Source organism: Pseudochaenichthys georgianus, chromosome 22 (assembly GCF_902827115.2).
Source record: "Pseudochaenichthys georgianus chromosome 22, fPseGeo1.2, whole genome shotgun sequence".
NCBI classification, from domain to species: domain Eukaryota; kingdom Metazoa; phylum Chordata; class Actinopteri; order Perciformes; family Channichthyidae; genus Pseudochaenichthys; species Pseudochaenichthys georgianus.
The window spans coordinates 30,343,425-30,359,799 of NC_047524.1; the positions used below are offsets into that span (position 1 = coordinate 30,343,425).

Genomic DNA, 16,375 nt, shown 5'->3' on the forward strand with positions numbered 1-16,375 from the left:
TCTCCTTTTCAAGGGAGACCTGCTCATGAAACATAAAAACATAAACAGAACAACAAAAAGGACATCTTACAGCATCATTACGGGGATTACAATTTACAATAATTATCCACATGAGCAGGTACCAACAGCTTCCGATTGAGTAGCATCCAACCGAGCTTTAAAAACATTTAGTGGCACCAGATTATTCAGTTTCCATTTAATTTGCAGACTATTCCAAGACAGAGGAGCTGCGCATCTAAAAGCTGTCTTCCCTAAGACAGTCCTAGCAGTTGGCACATTTAATAAAACCACAGCATTCGATCTCAGGCAGTAGGCACTTACAATTCTCCGTGAGATCAGGGAGCAGATATAAGATGGAAGTTTCCCTAGCATGGCTTTGTATATAAAAATGTACCAGTGACTGAGCCTCCGTACAGTTAGTGAAAGCAAACCAGCCCTTGCATACAGGGTACAGTGATGGGTTAATGCTTTACAGTTTGTCACAAATCTCAGTGCACTGTGATACGCAGCATCTAACTTGACCAGGCAATGGGCAGGTGCATTCATATAGACCAGATCCCCATAGTCCAGCACAGGTCAAAAGGTCACAGAGACTAGCCTTTTCTTGTCAGACTGAGAGTCTCAGATAACCTCAGCTCAGGTGAAGTAAATGACTCTCTCAGTGTTTAGAGAGTTAACTTTAGTCTAAGTTATCTCAGTGGGTCTCAAATGGTTCGGTCACGATTAATGTAAATAAGTATTTCCGAGGCACACGTTTATATGATCATTATAGTTGTAAAAAAATAAGAGCATAAATGAAAAACAGGTATGAAATACTATATGGCAGTAAAACAAGAATACAGTTTAAAAGGGGAGCGATTTGTAAAATATCCATAAAGAAATAGAAAATCTGTTTACAGTTCTGTTTCATGTGGGTGTTGAGAGCTGTATCCATACATTCATTGTGTGCTCAAAGTGCAGCAGATTGATGCTTTTAACTTCAACATTTAAAAAAAATCTTCCTGGGGGTGCATGCCCCCGGACCCCGCTAGAGCAGTGGTTCCCAACCTTTTTTCCCAAGAGCCCCCCCAAATGACTCCTGTTGGAAGTTGCACCCCCCCCCACACACACACAAGGGGGGGGGGGGCCGCAACAGCGGTAATTAAAGTTTCAAAGTCTCAAAATGCTACAACTACTGTCACAAACTGGATGAATGAAAGGACGGCGCAAGTGGAAACAATTCACAAAGGGATTAAACTGTTCAACACATGCTCAAAGTAAGCCGGATTTTGCCGATGTGTTTATGTGGATTCAAAAGTCGTAAATACTCGTAAAATTTAGGAGACCGATCTGATCGGAGCAACTGTGACAAATAATCCAACTGAAACCGGCATGGACAATGACTATGTTTTTAAAAATGCACTTATCCAGAAAAGCCTGGGTTGGACACTTTACGGTAGAAGAAACATTTTTATTAAAGAAAGAATTATACATTTCTGTCTTTTTATGCCTTTAATAGCTACTAACTTGAATTTGTATTCAAATTCATTAATCAATTACTTTTTATATTTTATTGTAATGTAGAGACGAGGTTTTTAGTGACAATCATGTATTGCGTTTTTTATGTAAAAAAAAAAAATTCTAAATATGATATTTGGCCTCAAATCATCTGAGGCCTGGCGCCCCCCAGGTTGGGAACCACTGCGCTAGAGGATGTGAGGTCCACCCCCAAATAAAGCAGGTTAAAATAATTATATTGCATACATTTTATTTTGATTGTTTGTTATGTGGATTTGTAGTATTTTTCTTTACTGTATATATTTTGCTAAATCTTCAAGATTTAGCAAAATACTCCTTTTGAGGCCTAGTACATACAGTGGCAATGACTTGAGACATTGCCACTGTATGTACTAGGCCTCAAGAGCCTTTCTTGTGGTGGCAGACACATAGAAACAAATTGGCGGGGCGCACTTCGCACACTCAAAACATTCCACGTGCTCCGTGCTCACATTTTGCTGGTCCCGCGTGCTTTAGCACTGCTGCTATGACTCCATCCTGTCACTGTCAACCCACTGGCCATTTACCCTCAACCAGAAGAGCTTTAACGCTGGCAGAATTAGCGCTTTGCTTAATATCAGTATCAGTGATTAATGACAGTGATAGCCATATTGTGCAATAGACAGAATCAACGCCTCCAGGCTTACTCATTTCATTCTGTAAGACATCATTCAGACACGCAGCATTTCAAACATAATGCAGACTACATCAGGATTCAGACGATAACATTTTGCACAGTTCACGGATTTTCCAGTCAGTGGAGCCACATGTCAGTTAGCCACATATCAGTTAGCCACATGTCAGTTAGCCACATATCAGTGGCTAACTGCTGACTGCTGACCTGTGGCAGCATGCAGATACTCACTTCCATGGGCATTATGAGTCTGCAGATACAAACTAATCTACTGCTAATGCATCTAGTTTCACCTTAAAGGAGACCAGGCAGTGCCAGTATGACTAGAGAAAAACAAGTTTCAGCTAATTCATTTAGTCCATGGCTGCGGTTGAACAGTCTTATTTGCTTATCCGGAAGGTTCCTACCGGAGTGAAATCAACCGGAAGTAACTATGAGTCATGATAAGAGCTGTTCCAATTCTCTTGATGATAGGAAAGGAGCTTGAGTTTTCCTATATTATCTCCTTTAGCTTGGGGTACACTGGACCATACTTTACGAATGGAAATGAGATATTACTGTCCCACAATTCCTTGCAACATTTGGCCATTCACGGAAACAACTGATCGTGACCAATAAACGCTGATCGTGTAAGTTATGTTGCTTGGTTGCAGTCGGACAGCAGCCCATGTGTGTTCCTCTCTCCTTATACACGTTAGTTCAGTTTGGTGCAATCAATGTACTTGTATGGAAGAAAATAAAGGCTATGTTGCTGTTACATTTTATAAGCAGGCAATTATCAATATAAATCGTTAAATGAACCAAATGTGCCTGGATCATATCATTGAATAATTTGACTTTGAAAAGCATCTATGTTTATGCAGTCTGAATTACCCCCTGCCCTCATGCATTTTGGGAGAGCAATTTACAAGTATTGCTTTGAACACTTTGTTCTGAGTTTACTCAAATTCAGAGGCGAAGTATCTGAATGTGTTCTTTGTTCGTTCAGATAACAATAATAGATATCGCAACACAGGACTGGTGTCACTTGATTTCTTAAGTCCTGTCTCACGGTTACTTAAGTCATGTGTTGTGCATTTATTTTCACGGGTACAAAGTACAAACAGTGAAAAAAAAAAAAAATAGTATTTTATTAAATTGTCTTTAAAGGGGGATACAAATAAAAACAGAAACTACAGTTTGGAAAAATAGCTCTAAACTATGTAAATCTATGAAACACAGCTATTTAACAAAATATTAGTGACTGCATTTCACATCCTGGTAATCACTTTGTTGCCATATTTAATCCTAATGGCCTTTGAAAGAATATTCTAGAACCCTCTGCTGAACCAGAGCTTCTATGTCTAACTAACAAACCCTTAAATTCTTTGAGCATTGAAAATTACATTTCACAGCCAGCCAATATATCCATACTTTCAAACAAACAGCCACTTGATTGCTGTCCGGACTAAAGATTAGTGTCAGTAATGTGTCTTCCTAATCTCCCTAATGAGGACATGCATCCTCCAGCTGCAGAAAAGTTAACAGTTGACACTTAAGAAGGGTGTCATGCAATCTTCTGAACACACGTTACACGGCTGCACCCGGCGCTGCTGACATGAGCACGCAGCTTCCACCAGCCTCCCGCGCGCTGTATTTACCTGCCGGCTGTCCCATGTGATCCTGCAGGAGCGCACTTTAATTTTGCTGCATTGTCCTTCAACAGTAAATTCCTGTACCAGATCCACCTCATTCCACTCCATCCTCTCAGCCTCGCAGAGAACCAGCAGACCTGTGCTTTCAGACGGACACAATGCTGCCGGAGGCTTGACAGGGAGACGCTCAGAGGGAGGGGGAAATGAGAGCCATCCTTATCCCAACTTTCCCTCTCGTCCGCCCGATGATGTGCTGGGATTTACGGCACTCTCGCTCTCTCTCCCTCTATCTCTCCCTCTCTCTCCCTCCACCCACCTCACCTCTCTCATAGAAACTCTCTCCAGCATTGGTGTGTTCTCGTATGACGTGTAGAGCCCACTGCATTCAATTACCACAGAGCAAACATGTATACACGCATAAACCAGTACATAAAGAGATGATCCACTTCCTTTTTCCCTCTATCCATCCATGGAACTACCCCTCCTCTCTCCCGACACCTATAACGATAGAGTGGTGCAGGAAGGAGACCCTAAACCCAGAATTGGGTTTACATTTGACCAATTCCGTGTCCCTCGTCTTATATGTCATTTTCGTTATTTTGAGCATGGTTAGTTTTTGGTTAGCAGCCTGAAATCAAATATGGTTAACACAAGCTTATGAGTTTCTTTGAGGTTTTGTTCCACGACATAAAATACGTCAGTAAATACCCCACTGGTGAATGTCTGAAGCGTTTACGTGTCATCAAAATGGTGGTCGCTATCAAGTGGTTAAATGAGACTACTAAACGGGATGGTGCCGAGCAATAGCCGCCTTTAGCTTAGCGGCTGTGTTAATATGCGGAGATTATCCTGCTAACCATAACGTGTAAGTATGAAAGTATGAAACGGGTGTTTGCCACAGATCTCTTTGTCTGCAGCATTCCAAAACAAAAGAAATGGGAAAATCCCTTTGCTTTTTCTCAAGGGAGCTTTAGGCTGCATTCACACGATAAGCGATTGTTCCTCGGTTCCTCGGTCACCGCAAGGTTGGGCGCAGAAAAGAAACAGCCAGTTATGTTGTGTTTCTCTGGCCGAATCTGCTAGCTTGCGCCGCTAAATACAGCTGTCTTCTAACCGGTTGCGCTTTAAAAGGTCAGCTGTTAACATTTCAATAACTTGAACTTTGAGCGGAGCGCTCAGTGAAAATGTGGAGCTCTTTCATAAAAAACAGAATGGCAACGACAGTGCAGTCGCTTTGCCGCGCATCACGTGAATGCAGCGTTAGCGATGCTAACTTCTGGGTCGGCTTACACAAATACATCATCACTGCACCACTCTATTTCTGTATCCCCCTCCACCCCTTCTTAATCCCTATCTCTATCTATCTGCACTCCTTCATCTCTCCTTCTCTCCATCCTTGTCATCCTTCTACAGCTGGCGTTTTGCTGCAGCGACATCCCCTTCTCTCCCCCCCTCACACCTCCCTCTTTCTTTCTCCCACTTTCTCTCAGAAGGGAAATCACTGCACCACAGCCTGATGGGGCACCAGCTCCTCTCTGTCAGCCTCCGCTTCCTGGTCCAGATGTGTGTTATGAGGGAAATGATGACGCTGATGCCGGCAGATTAACCGTGAGGCAGCAAGCATGGGACGGGACCAGCGACACACACATTCACACGATATGCATGTGCACACACTCGGACACGTTAGAAATACAGCTGACTCCTGCTGTGTCATATCCCCTTCTCTCACTCACACACACACACACACACACACACACACACACACACACACACACACACACACACACACACACACACACACACACACACACACACACACACACACACACACACACACACACACACACACACACACACACACACACACACACACACACACACACACACACACACACACACACACACACACACACACACACACTCTCTGGTACATATGTGACCGAACTGCTGCATCACATATTTATTCTTTCATTCTGAATCAGATACACATCTGTCTCACTCAGATACACACACTCACACAAGCACACACAAACGTACACACACTAACACACACACACACACACACACACACACACACACACACACACACACACACACACACACACACACACACACACACACACACACACACACATTCACAAGTGCACTCGATAGATGAAGCATACTGGAATTGTAGCCAGTGCTGCTGTTCTGGGTGAAAAGTGGGCTTTGTGTGTGTTGGTCTGTAAAAGTAATATGCATATTAGATTTAAATATAAGGTTGGTCAGTGTATGTTTTGTCATTGGATTTTCTTTTCCCATATGGGTATACAAAAACAAAAAACGACTGGATATTTAATTTTCGTTTTAAAATTGAAAAACCAAAATGTAAACACAAGGCGTTTTTCTTTGTCACGGTCAATACACTGACCAAGGTGGTATCACAAGTATTATGTTGACATTTGGAGACATTTTCATTGATATTAACTGGACTTTTAAATAATCTTGCGAAGCTCTTTAAAGGTAATAAACAACATGAATATTATGTTATAAGTATATATTATGTATGTGTTTAAGGAAGGCTATATATTTTCCAAACAATGTCGCGCATCACTTGAGCACTGAGTAAATGGACTGTATCGCCCTTTATCCAGTCTTTAAGACCCCTCAAAGCGCTTTACATACTACATGTCTTTCACCCATTCACACAGAGCAGTGTGTGTTACTCCAGGACCTAACATGCACACACATGCACACACATGCACACACATGCACACACCGTTGGCCTGCCATCGGGAGCAACTCAGGGTTAAGTATCTTGCCCAAGGATACATCGACATGTTGACTACAGGGGCTGGGATCGAACCCACAACCTTCTGGTTGAAAGACGACCGCACTCCCTCGCAGCCACAGTCGCCCTGAAAGTAGTTCAACTTTGACCTTGTTCACCAGTGACTTTGTGACCAACCAATCAGAATACAGCTGCATGAAGCGGGTTTCTCATGCTCAAAAGTTAATTTCCCTCCGGAGAGAGTTTCTCTCCCCACCCCTGCCGGAAACGCCTCCATTGGACTCCTTTGTTTACTTTAGTCCCAAAGTGACATCACTATGTAACACTAGCGCTACTATTGCCTAACGCTCCAACACATTGTACATGATTAATAAGAGGCGGGGCATCTCTTAGCGGTTGCCCAATCAAAACAGCTGACCTGGTTTCAGACAGAGGGTGAAAAGAGGTGCTGCAGCACAGGCAGTATGCTTGAAAAATAAAGAGCTTTTTGAACATGAAAGCATGGAGACATGTCACAGTAGAGAAACAAAGTACAAATAGAAGCGTACAAATCTCCATAAAACTAATATATTTTCATATAAAAAGGACAAAAAACGTTATTTTATGACACGTGACCCAGGCTCTGGTCGTGCTGGTTTAGCCGCTTACAGGCTTTCAAGCACAAGATCGTTTCACAAGTTCCACAATTTCAATTTGAAAAGAATGCTAGATAGTGGCAGATATAAATGTTCTCCTTGATTAAATGTCCAATAAATCAGCCCTTTGTCTGATCCACTTGGTAAGCAATTGACAACAATGCCATTACTAATCTAATCTGCAACAATCTGAACACAAATAAGAAGAGGAGGAGGAGATAAACAGGGCCCTGACGGGAGCATAAAATAAAGGATGATGTGGCTGTGGAGATGCTAAACCTGCACAGATAAGACAAAAAGAAACCGGAAACTGTAAAGGGTGAATTGCACACCTAACTGTGCCGCGAAGCAGATAGCGTGTCCTGTGCTACTTCCACATACAGTATTTCAATGAGGTAATATGGTAATATGCGTAACATCTGCCACTTTCTATGCAAATGGACCTTGTTGAAAAAGAGTTTGACTCACAAAGGTCAGCAATAATAGCCACACACAGTTACCGTGAATATGAGCTTCAGAGAGTGGGTGGTAAGTAGAGCTTTTATAAGGAGGGGGCACGGCCATTCTTTCCACTGATCATGGGAGAGAAGTGATTGGAGCCCGGGGAATAGTCTAACTCATTTGTTTAAGGATGCAGTGACAGGATGCAATGACAGGTGTGTCGTAAAAGAAGAAATGAATAAATACATCCTACAGGTCATTTTAAAAAATACATGAGAAAAAAAGCTGCAAAATGTTATGGTCCACAGATGAAGGCTCTGCAGCTGCCTTAACATGACCAGCGATAAAAAGACTCTGCGCTGACGTTTCTTTTGTGTTGCTATGGTGTACTACACTTGGCATCCCACTGTGTTCAAAATGAAAGAGGCCCTATTATGCTGTTTGGGTGTTTCCCTTTCCTGTAGTGTAGGGTTTGTATACATCCCTGTGTTCCCTCCAGACGGAGTCTCTCCCCCACTCGCCTCCAACACATTGTACTTGATAGGCTAAGGGGCGGGACATCTCTTAGTAGTTGACCAATCACAACAGAGCCGGCCAGCTAACCAATCAGTGCAGACAGGGCTCTGGTTTCAGACAGAGGGTGAAAAGAGGTGCTGCAGCACAGGCAGTATGAGAACAATAAAGAGCTTTTTGAACATCAAAGCATGGACACATGTCACAGTAGAGACTAAATACAATCATGAACCCGAAAATCTACATAAAACTCACATTTGTTCAAATACAATGGGGAAAAAAACTTGCAACCCAAAGCAAAAAGCTCCTTTTTAATGACACGTGACCCAGGCTCTGATCGCTCTGGAAACACTGGTATAGCTGCTTACAGGCTTTCAAGCTGCACGTTCTCAGTGTGGCAGGGACAGGTCATGTGACACAGAAAAGTCTACTCCACTGTTTTTCTCTGTATCTTATGGCGCATTTCCACTACAGCGCGGTTTAAGCGTGCCGTGCACGACCCGTTTTTGGTTGTGTTTCCACTTGGCGTGGTACCGGCTAGCGGGTACTATTTCACAGTTTTTCTGGCCCCATAAAATCGAAGTTCTTAGCGGGCCAACAACCAGGCTGAGTCGGGCTGAGTATGCTAAACTAGAGAGAGAATCGCTGGCAAGGCGGCTACAACTACAACAAGATGAACATATTTGACCGTGATTTAATTGTAATACACGTTTCAAAATGATGCCGAAGTAACAACACACTGATACCGGTTAGTAAAAACCATGAATTAATGCTTTGACAAGTCTGCAGACAGACGGCAGGCGAAAAACCTTTTAAAATGCGTGTTTTCTGAATGGAGATCGGCTAAGCTAACGCAGTATATGCTCCGACCGTCCACACTCACAACAACGGCCTATACAGACATAAATAAACCAGCGACTGTATTCGCCATGACACAGGCAGTCTGTGGTTTAACTTTCGTCTAGTTTCTGAACAGATATGATGAGCTGTGAGCTTGAGTGCTAACAGCTAACGGCTGTCTTGTTTTTCTGTGGTTCGCCTACACTGGGTTACTATGTGTAGTGCTTGACAAAACAATAAGACATCCATATAGGAGGCGTACAATGATCAATGAACCCACATGTTAAGAAGTCACAAAAGCACCAGAGCATAATTTAAGACACAATAAAAACACAATAAAAAAAAAGTGAAATTTAAAACAAACACAAATAAAAACATAGTATTAAATGGAATAAGATCAAGCACACCGGTTACCCAAACGCCTGACCAAACAGGAATGTCTTTAAAATAGTTTTAAAAGACCCCCCCCCCCCCCCCCCCCCCATCGCCCCAAACATAAGCGCACGCTGATGCGCTCACAAACGCACGGACATACACAACCGCTCAGAAGCGCCACATGTAGGCTATCAACAGCAGCCTGCGCTGGCCTCAGACCACCACAGCCTGACCACGGCACAGCGAACTAAGAAGAGGATTACACCTGTTTCCTTGATGTGTGTCTCTGGGGGATGGGCCGGCAGGCCTACATGGACCGGTTGCTATAATATAGCTTTTGATCTTGGCGTCGGGGGTCTCAATAGCGCCATAGAGTCCCCTATCGGTTGGGGCCCTTGGGGGAACTGTTGGACCACCGCCAGGCACGGCCACATCCAGCCCCTTTTGAGCGCCGCTCTTGTGCTTTGGTTTGCTGTACATTATAAATGCAAGCTATTACATTTTGTATAATGCTGCCGAACTTGCTGCTGCTAGCTACAGCACAGTACAGGTTGATTAAACGGTTCACTCACCATGCAATGTATCACATGACATGAAAGGGAGCAAGGTCAGTGGACAGACAAATTACAAATTAATTTAGGTTGCTTGGTTACTTTGAAGACTGCGTGAACCGGTCAATGCCATTGGGGCCCCAAAAAAAAATATTTAAAAAAATATTTAAAATATATATATAAACATTTTATTTATTTATTTTGTTGTTGCATGGGCCCCTTGCCGGCTCTGGGCCCCGGAGCGTTGCACCGGCTGCACCGGCGATAGTTATGCCACTGCTTCTACTGTATTGGTGCACAAAGAGTTTCAAACTGTCCAAGGCTTTTTGCTGCAATAACAGAACTAAAAAAGTCATGCACTAACAAGCAATCATTCAGAACAATAATTCACCGGTCACCAAACCATGTCATGTTGCAGCAGCTTCACATACGTTCATGTGTATACTCTGAAGCACATGGGGAACATGTACTTTCTCTGTGTGAGTATCAGTTTCCACAGTGTGTGTGTTCTTAGAGCACAGTCACACACATGCAAACCAAGACACGTTGTTCTGACCATGCATCCCACTGGTGATGAAACCCATCCCTTTCCCATCTGCTGCACGCCTTCAGTAAAAATAATCCTCCTGATCTGCAATAACAGCCTGCAGACATTCCTGCAGCGTGGGCCCGACCGAGAGAGGAACACTGTGTTATCAGAACCACAGCGTTTGAGCAGCAGGGTGGGCCGCTGGTTAGAGATCAGCATGTTACGGAAAGGTCATATCTTTGAACCCTACTACTGACAGCACGTCCATCTACAGCAGAGGTGAAGACCCTGAGACGGATTTAGGAACACAAACAGGACGGCCAGATGGAGTTAGGGAATACTCAGTAAACTCAAGTGCTGGTGAAACGTAATGCAGCCCAGTTTCCATCCAAACAGGGACTTCCCTACAACTCTGCATCAGACAGTCAGCTTGCTACTCACTGCGAGTTGGACTCGGCTGAAGAGTTTTTAACGTTTTGTTCTATGACATAAACAACGTAATTAAATACCCCACTGGTGAATGTCTGGAGCTTCGATGTACAGTGGCCGGCAGGTGCAAACGCGGAACAACGGCCCAAAACCAAGCGGCAAACTCTGGGGAACAGCCGGGACGCCAATACGGAAGTGCCACACACTGCAGTTCATACATGGGCCGCTAGGGACTGGGTGCAGAAAGGAGCAATTTCCATAGACCCCCATGTTAAAATGCCCAACTTTACAGCAGAAAAAAACATGTTTCTATCCATGGATGCAATAAATATTGTTATCGATATAGTTAGATTCCACCTTCATGATTATGGATCTGTGAGTGAATTGTTTTCTAACACGACCCTTTTATTTATATTAGGTCTTAAAGTGTTTGCATTAATTAGGGCGTGGTCACGTTGATGGACACGTACGTGCCTCACTGTCAGCTAACAGCAACTTGTCCACTCTGCTAGGCTACAACCATAGAGGCTACAACGTTAGGTAGTCATAGTACTGTACTTGACCCTTTAGCTTTAGCCGTGTTCGTGGTGATTGTGCCTTTTAGGGAATATTGTTACAAATACCAGAGAATTAAGATGTCGTGCTGTGCGCTTGAATGTACTAACAGAACTTCCAAGAAGTCTAAAATGATAATATTATACATGTTAACCCGTTCGCAGGTGTTTGTGTGCTTGGTAGCTTAGCTTGTTACTTATTAGCCAGCTAAGGACGTAACCCTTTATGCATACATATACATTTTAGTTTCTGATTCAGCCTTGGGTAAGACTTTTATAGTCTATGGCTATGACGCCCATAATGCTAAACGGGAGCAAATGTTAATAGGGGACCCAATTATCCCAGTGGTGGCCGCCGGAGCTAACGGAGCCACAGGGGGCTAGCTTCAGCCGGCGTCCCGGAGCTAGCCTACTGCGTGTCCGTTAGGTCCGGGCCGTGGAGTCCGTCTTTTCTCAACGTGTGAATGACAAGCATTAAGAATAACAAAATATAGATAATTCTCTTGCAGATTGTCTCATTTGATTATGAATGTAACGTTTATATAGGGCAGTGACCACTAACTGGCGGCCCGTCAGACATTCTCATCCGGCCCGCACGACGGGGTGACTGTGGCGTTGGCGGAGCAGTAACCACTGTGTGCAGTACCGGAGTCCAACAGAGAGGCAGCAGCTGCGGGACAGTAGACTGCGTACTGCGAAACCTTCCCTGCCTTGAAGAAGAAGTGATCCTTCGTTGTGAAGAGTTGTGTTTTGTGCGCTCCGCACCACAGCAGTAGCCCCGCTGCGACAGAGTCCAACAGAGAGGCAGGAGCTGCGGGACACTGCTGGTGATGACATTGTTGTCAGCTGCTGATACTGCTGCTGCTGCAGCTTGTGGCGCCTGCTTCGATGAAAATAACTTTCTAATATCCATAACTTTATAGGCTATTAGCTTAAAACTCGTCAGGCACTAGGAAGGATCACTTCTTCTTCAGTGCAGGGAAGGCTACGCCGTACGCAGGCTAATGTCCCGCAGCGGCTGCCTCTCTGGTGGACTCCGGTACTGCACATTACTCCCGAGACATTTTCAACAAAAAAAAATCTTTTTAAAACATTTTTTTTTAAGAAAACATCCGGGGCTTGAGCCCAAGTAGCCACCCCCTAGCGCCACCACTGGTGTGCACACTGCATAGCGCTGCAGCATGTCTGTGAGCCAGAGAGATGCAGCGTGTCTGTGAGGCCCCGCCCCCGCACGCAGATGAGAGAGAGAGAGATCTCTTTTACGTTTATGTAGCATTTCTTTATTGTCGAAATGATGACATTTCATAACGGGATCAAATCAAAGTGAATGGCCTGCTGCTGCTGAATGCATGGCAAGTGACTGGAACAAGTTATTACATCATTTCAGATAATACATAATAATGATAATTCATTCTATTTAGGGGCGCCTTTCAAAGCACCCAAGGACACCTTACAATTCATAACATATTCATAGAAAGGTTTTAAGACAGTACAAAGAATGCAGTCCGGGTGATGTTTTTTCTGTGGGGTGCAGATGAGAGAGCTGTCCAGAATGACACCAAGATGTTGTGTTTGAGTTGTTGATAAGCCATTAAAACAATAAAACAAGTGTCTCCTGTTCCCCAAAACATACCCATCTGTTATGGAAAAAGAAAGTATTCTAAAAGTAATCTGAATACGTTTTTTAAGACACGTAACTGTAACTGTATTCTGATTACTTTCAGAGCATGTATTCTGTATTCAGTAACTGATTACATTTACAAAGTAGCCCTGCCGAACGAGAAGTGATCCTTCGTTAGCGTGAAGAGTCTGCTAAGCTTTATGCGGGGTGTCCAGTTTGTTTATATGTATGTATTTGTGTAGATGTTGCAACTATACAGAGCTTTAGCAATTGCCTGTAACTATGGTCCTGCTAATAAAGCTATTGAATTGAATAGAGAGAGAAAGAGAAGTGACAAAATGTGAAGAGGGACAAAGTAATGACTGGAGAGTAGTGTGCATTAGACATGCTCAAGAACAAATAGAGAAGACATTCAAGGAGAGAGAGAGAGAACACAGATTCAACGGTGAACATGATGTATCTTTCTATTTATTTAGCTAACCACTTTAGACTATGTGTTTTTCATTGACTTGATTAAATGGATTCACTACATCAATGTATGTTTTTTCAGGCTGCCATGTGTTGTCCTTGCTGTGGCCAACATCTGGGGACAGTTCAAGTGCTCTGTGGCAAACATGTTTTTGGCAGAAGTTGAACACGACAGCAAGTTCACTTTTTTTTGTATTGTATCTGTTTCAAATGCAAGAAATAAGGATTCAACACTACTCTGTTTAGAATAGTAATTGCAGATGCATACACTAGTTATCAGCATGAAGGACATACTTTTGTATTGTCTGTTTATGAGAAATATGTAGAAGCCATCATTCAATTGTAGACCAATGCATGATTAAATACACAAAACAGCTTATATTATACATTCATAATTGTGTATTAGTTCTATCGTTATAGAGATTGTGAGACGGTGAGCGGCTGGGAAGTCACATCGCCATGCGGCACAAACAGTTGCTGACGTGATGTTTCCTTCATCCTCAGGCGTTCCATTAGGAGGGTCAGGAACTCACGGACCACCAGTGTCCCCTCCATCCTCAGTGTGTCCCTCATCATCAGTGAACTTAACTGACATCTCATGAGAGGGGTCGAACGAGGCACCTTTGAAGCCGCGGATTGCTCCATCCCACACACTGGCTCTATTCATATTGAACCTGCTGCAAGATGTATTTGTTATTTTTGCAATGTGTGCCGCAGTCAGGTGTTCTGTGCTGGGAAAGACTAAGTGATGTATTGTAATATTAAATGATGAAGCTAGTAATAAGATGTATAGAACAATTAAGTGGTAATAGTAACAATTAATACCTTTGCTCCATTTTATCTTCTGGCTCAGACTGGCTATCAATAATAATAAGTGCATACACATGTGTAGTTGCTGCAGTGAGAAGACAGTTGAATAATTACTTTCAAATACATAATATATGCATGACAGTCATATTTACAAAAGGATGTCGATCCTCTTCCTGTTTTTTTTTCAATACATTGGCTTCTAAACTGACAACAGCACTTTTGTCATACTCATACAATATCTGACCTTTGAAAAATATTTGTGGGTGTTTTTTGTACCGTCTTCACTAAGATGTCAGATGTGGTGGGTGTCATTTGGAAATGTATGAAAGCATAATTGTTCTGCTTCCTGGAAATGTTACCCACTGTGACTGGAGGCTATACAAACAAACAAATGTACAAATAAAGATACACACCACACCAGGCGCGCCGGATTCATTTTAGAAGTGGGGGGGGGCAAAAAAGTGCGTGTGTATGGCCCAATCCCAAACCACGCCCTACACCCTACCCCTCCGTGACGGAGTGAACTCCGTGGAGTGACACACGAGGCTCCTCCTGTCAGGTGGAGGGAGTAAACACAGCAGCGAGCTTTGGGACGACCTTTTCTTTGTCCAAATAATCTAGCCGTCTCCTTTTTTTCGACAGTTAGCTGTACAGCTTTACCCGTCTCAATGTCCCGACAACAAACCTCCATGCAGTCGGAACCAGCCGGTTTCGGTTCAACGACGGCGGTGGCGGAGGTGGTTTTGACCGTTTCTGCGGCCGCAGAGCTGCTGCTTTTGGGTTCATCTGGCTGCGCTGACGAAGGTCCAGGCTCCGGAGGTGTGGATGTCAGGGATGTGACCTTCCAGTTGTTACATTTAAGTTTAGATTGACTGTATTTAGTTTTCTTCTGCGCTGGTTCTTCTGACATGTTTGCAAGTGTATATTCTTTCTATCTGGTTAACGGCTGACACACAGAACACGCAACACATAAAGTAAACAGCGTAACACATAAACAAATCTAAGCTTTTTTATTGGTTGTAATTTACATGGATACATTTGAATGGTGTGACAATGTCCTATTTGATTGGGTTAAAATGTACATATTCTTCCTGTTATGTCTGCCTGCTTTATTTTACCTAATGCAAAGTGACCTGTTCTATCGAAATCAGTCACATTGACCCGAAGACACATTTTGAGTTGTACACTGTTGGAAAGAGGAGATTCCTAGCTTTCTAATGATATCGGGATTGTTTTTGTTCTCCAAATATTAAGCAAAATATGTCACATTATATAATGACTGTCACAGAGTCATCGTTTTGAGAAAAGTGTCCTCTTCTCTGAATCGATCTGATTGGTTATTAGCAAATGATCAAAATAGTACGGAGGGAAGATATTTCCGTTTGGATTACTGGTCTGGGGGAAGCTCGCGAGTGTGTGTGTGTGTGTGTGTATATACGTGTGTGTTTGTGTATTTTTGCGTTTGTGTGTATTGTGTTTGTTTCCCGGGGAAAACACTCACGAGAAACACCGGCTGTTGTTACGCCTGCTGTGACGTCGTGTTGGTATTTGCTGCGTTTTTTTGCTGCGTTTTCTTTCGGGGTTTGTGTGTTGTATTTAGTTTGCATCATTTCTGTAAATGCAGCGTTTTTTGGTTGCATTTGTTTTCAGGATTTGTTTGTTTTTCATTTCAGGATTTGCAGCTGTTTCTTGCTAATGTATGCGTTTTTGGCCGTTGTTCCGCGTTGGCACCTGCCGGCCACCGTATGTATGTGTCATAAAACAACGGTTGCTAACAAGTGACTAAATGTTACTGTTAACTTCATCTCACAGATACAAGTCCGCGAGACGGGGGAGACCGTGGTACCCCTCAACAAAAACACACCTGTTTGGTAACCTGGCTCCAAAATGGTGGAACAAGCTCTCTATTGATATCAGGACAGCATAAAGTCTACACAACTTCCATGCAGACTGAAAAAGCAGTAGCACTTATGGTTTGGATAATTGAAAGCAATTATGCCAACAGGATTCTTGCTTATTGAGTTTGTATCGTTAT

General features: G+C 43.2%; 1 protein-coding gene across 8 annotated transcripts in view; it reads right to left on the reverse strand.

The window, feature by feature from the left end:
* The window catches only part of LOC117467646 (apoptosis-stimulating of p53 protein 1-like), a 132,600-nt gene that overhangs the window by 51,402 nt on the left and 64,823 nt on the right, over nt 1-16,375 (reverse strand). Inside the window, exon 1 of one of the 8 annotated variants that reach the window (XM_034111427.2) lies at nt 3,811-4,065. The exons of the other annotated variants lie outside the window; for them this stretch is intronic. Within the exon in view, the coding sequence (XP_033967318.1) occupies nt 3,811-3,912 (102 nt within the window). The 5' untranslated portion in view covers nt 3,913-4,065. Of the gene's footprint in view, nt 1-3,810; nt 4,066-16,375 lie in introns of those variants that run through there. 8 annotated transcript variants of the gene reach the window in all.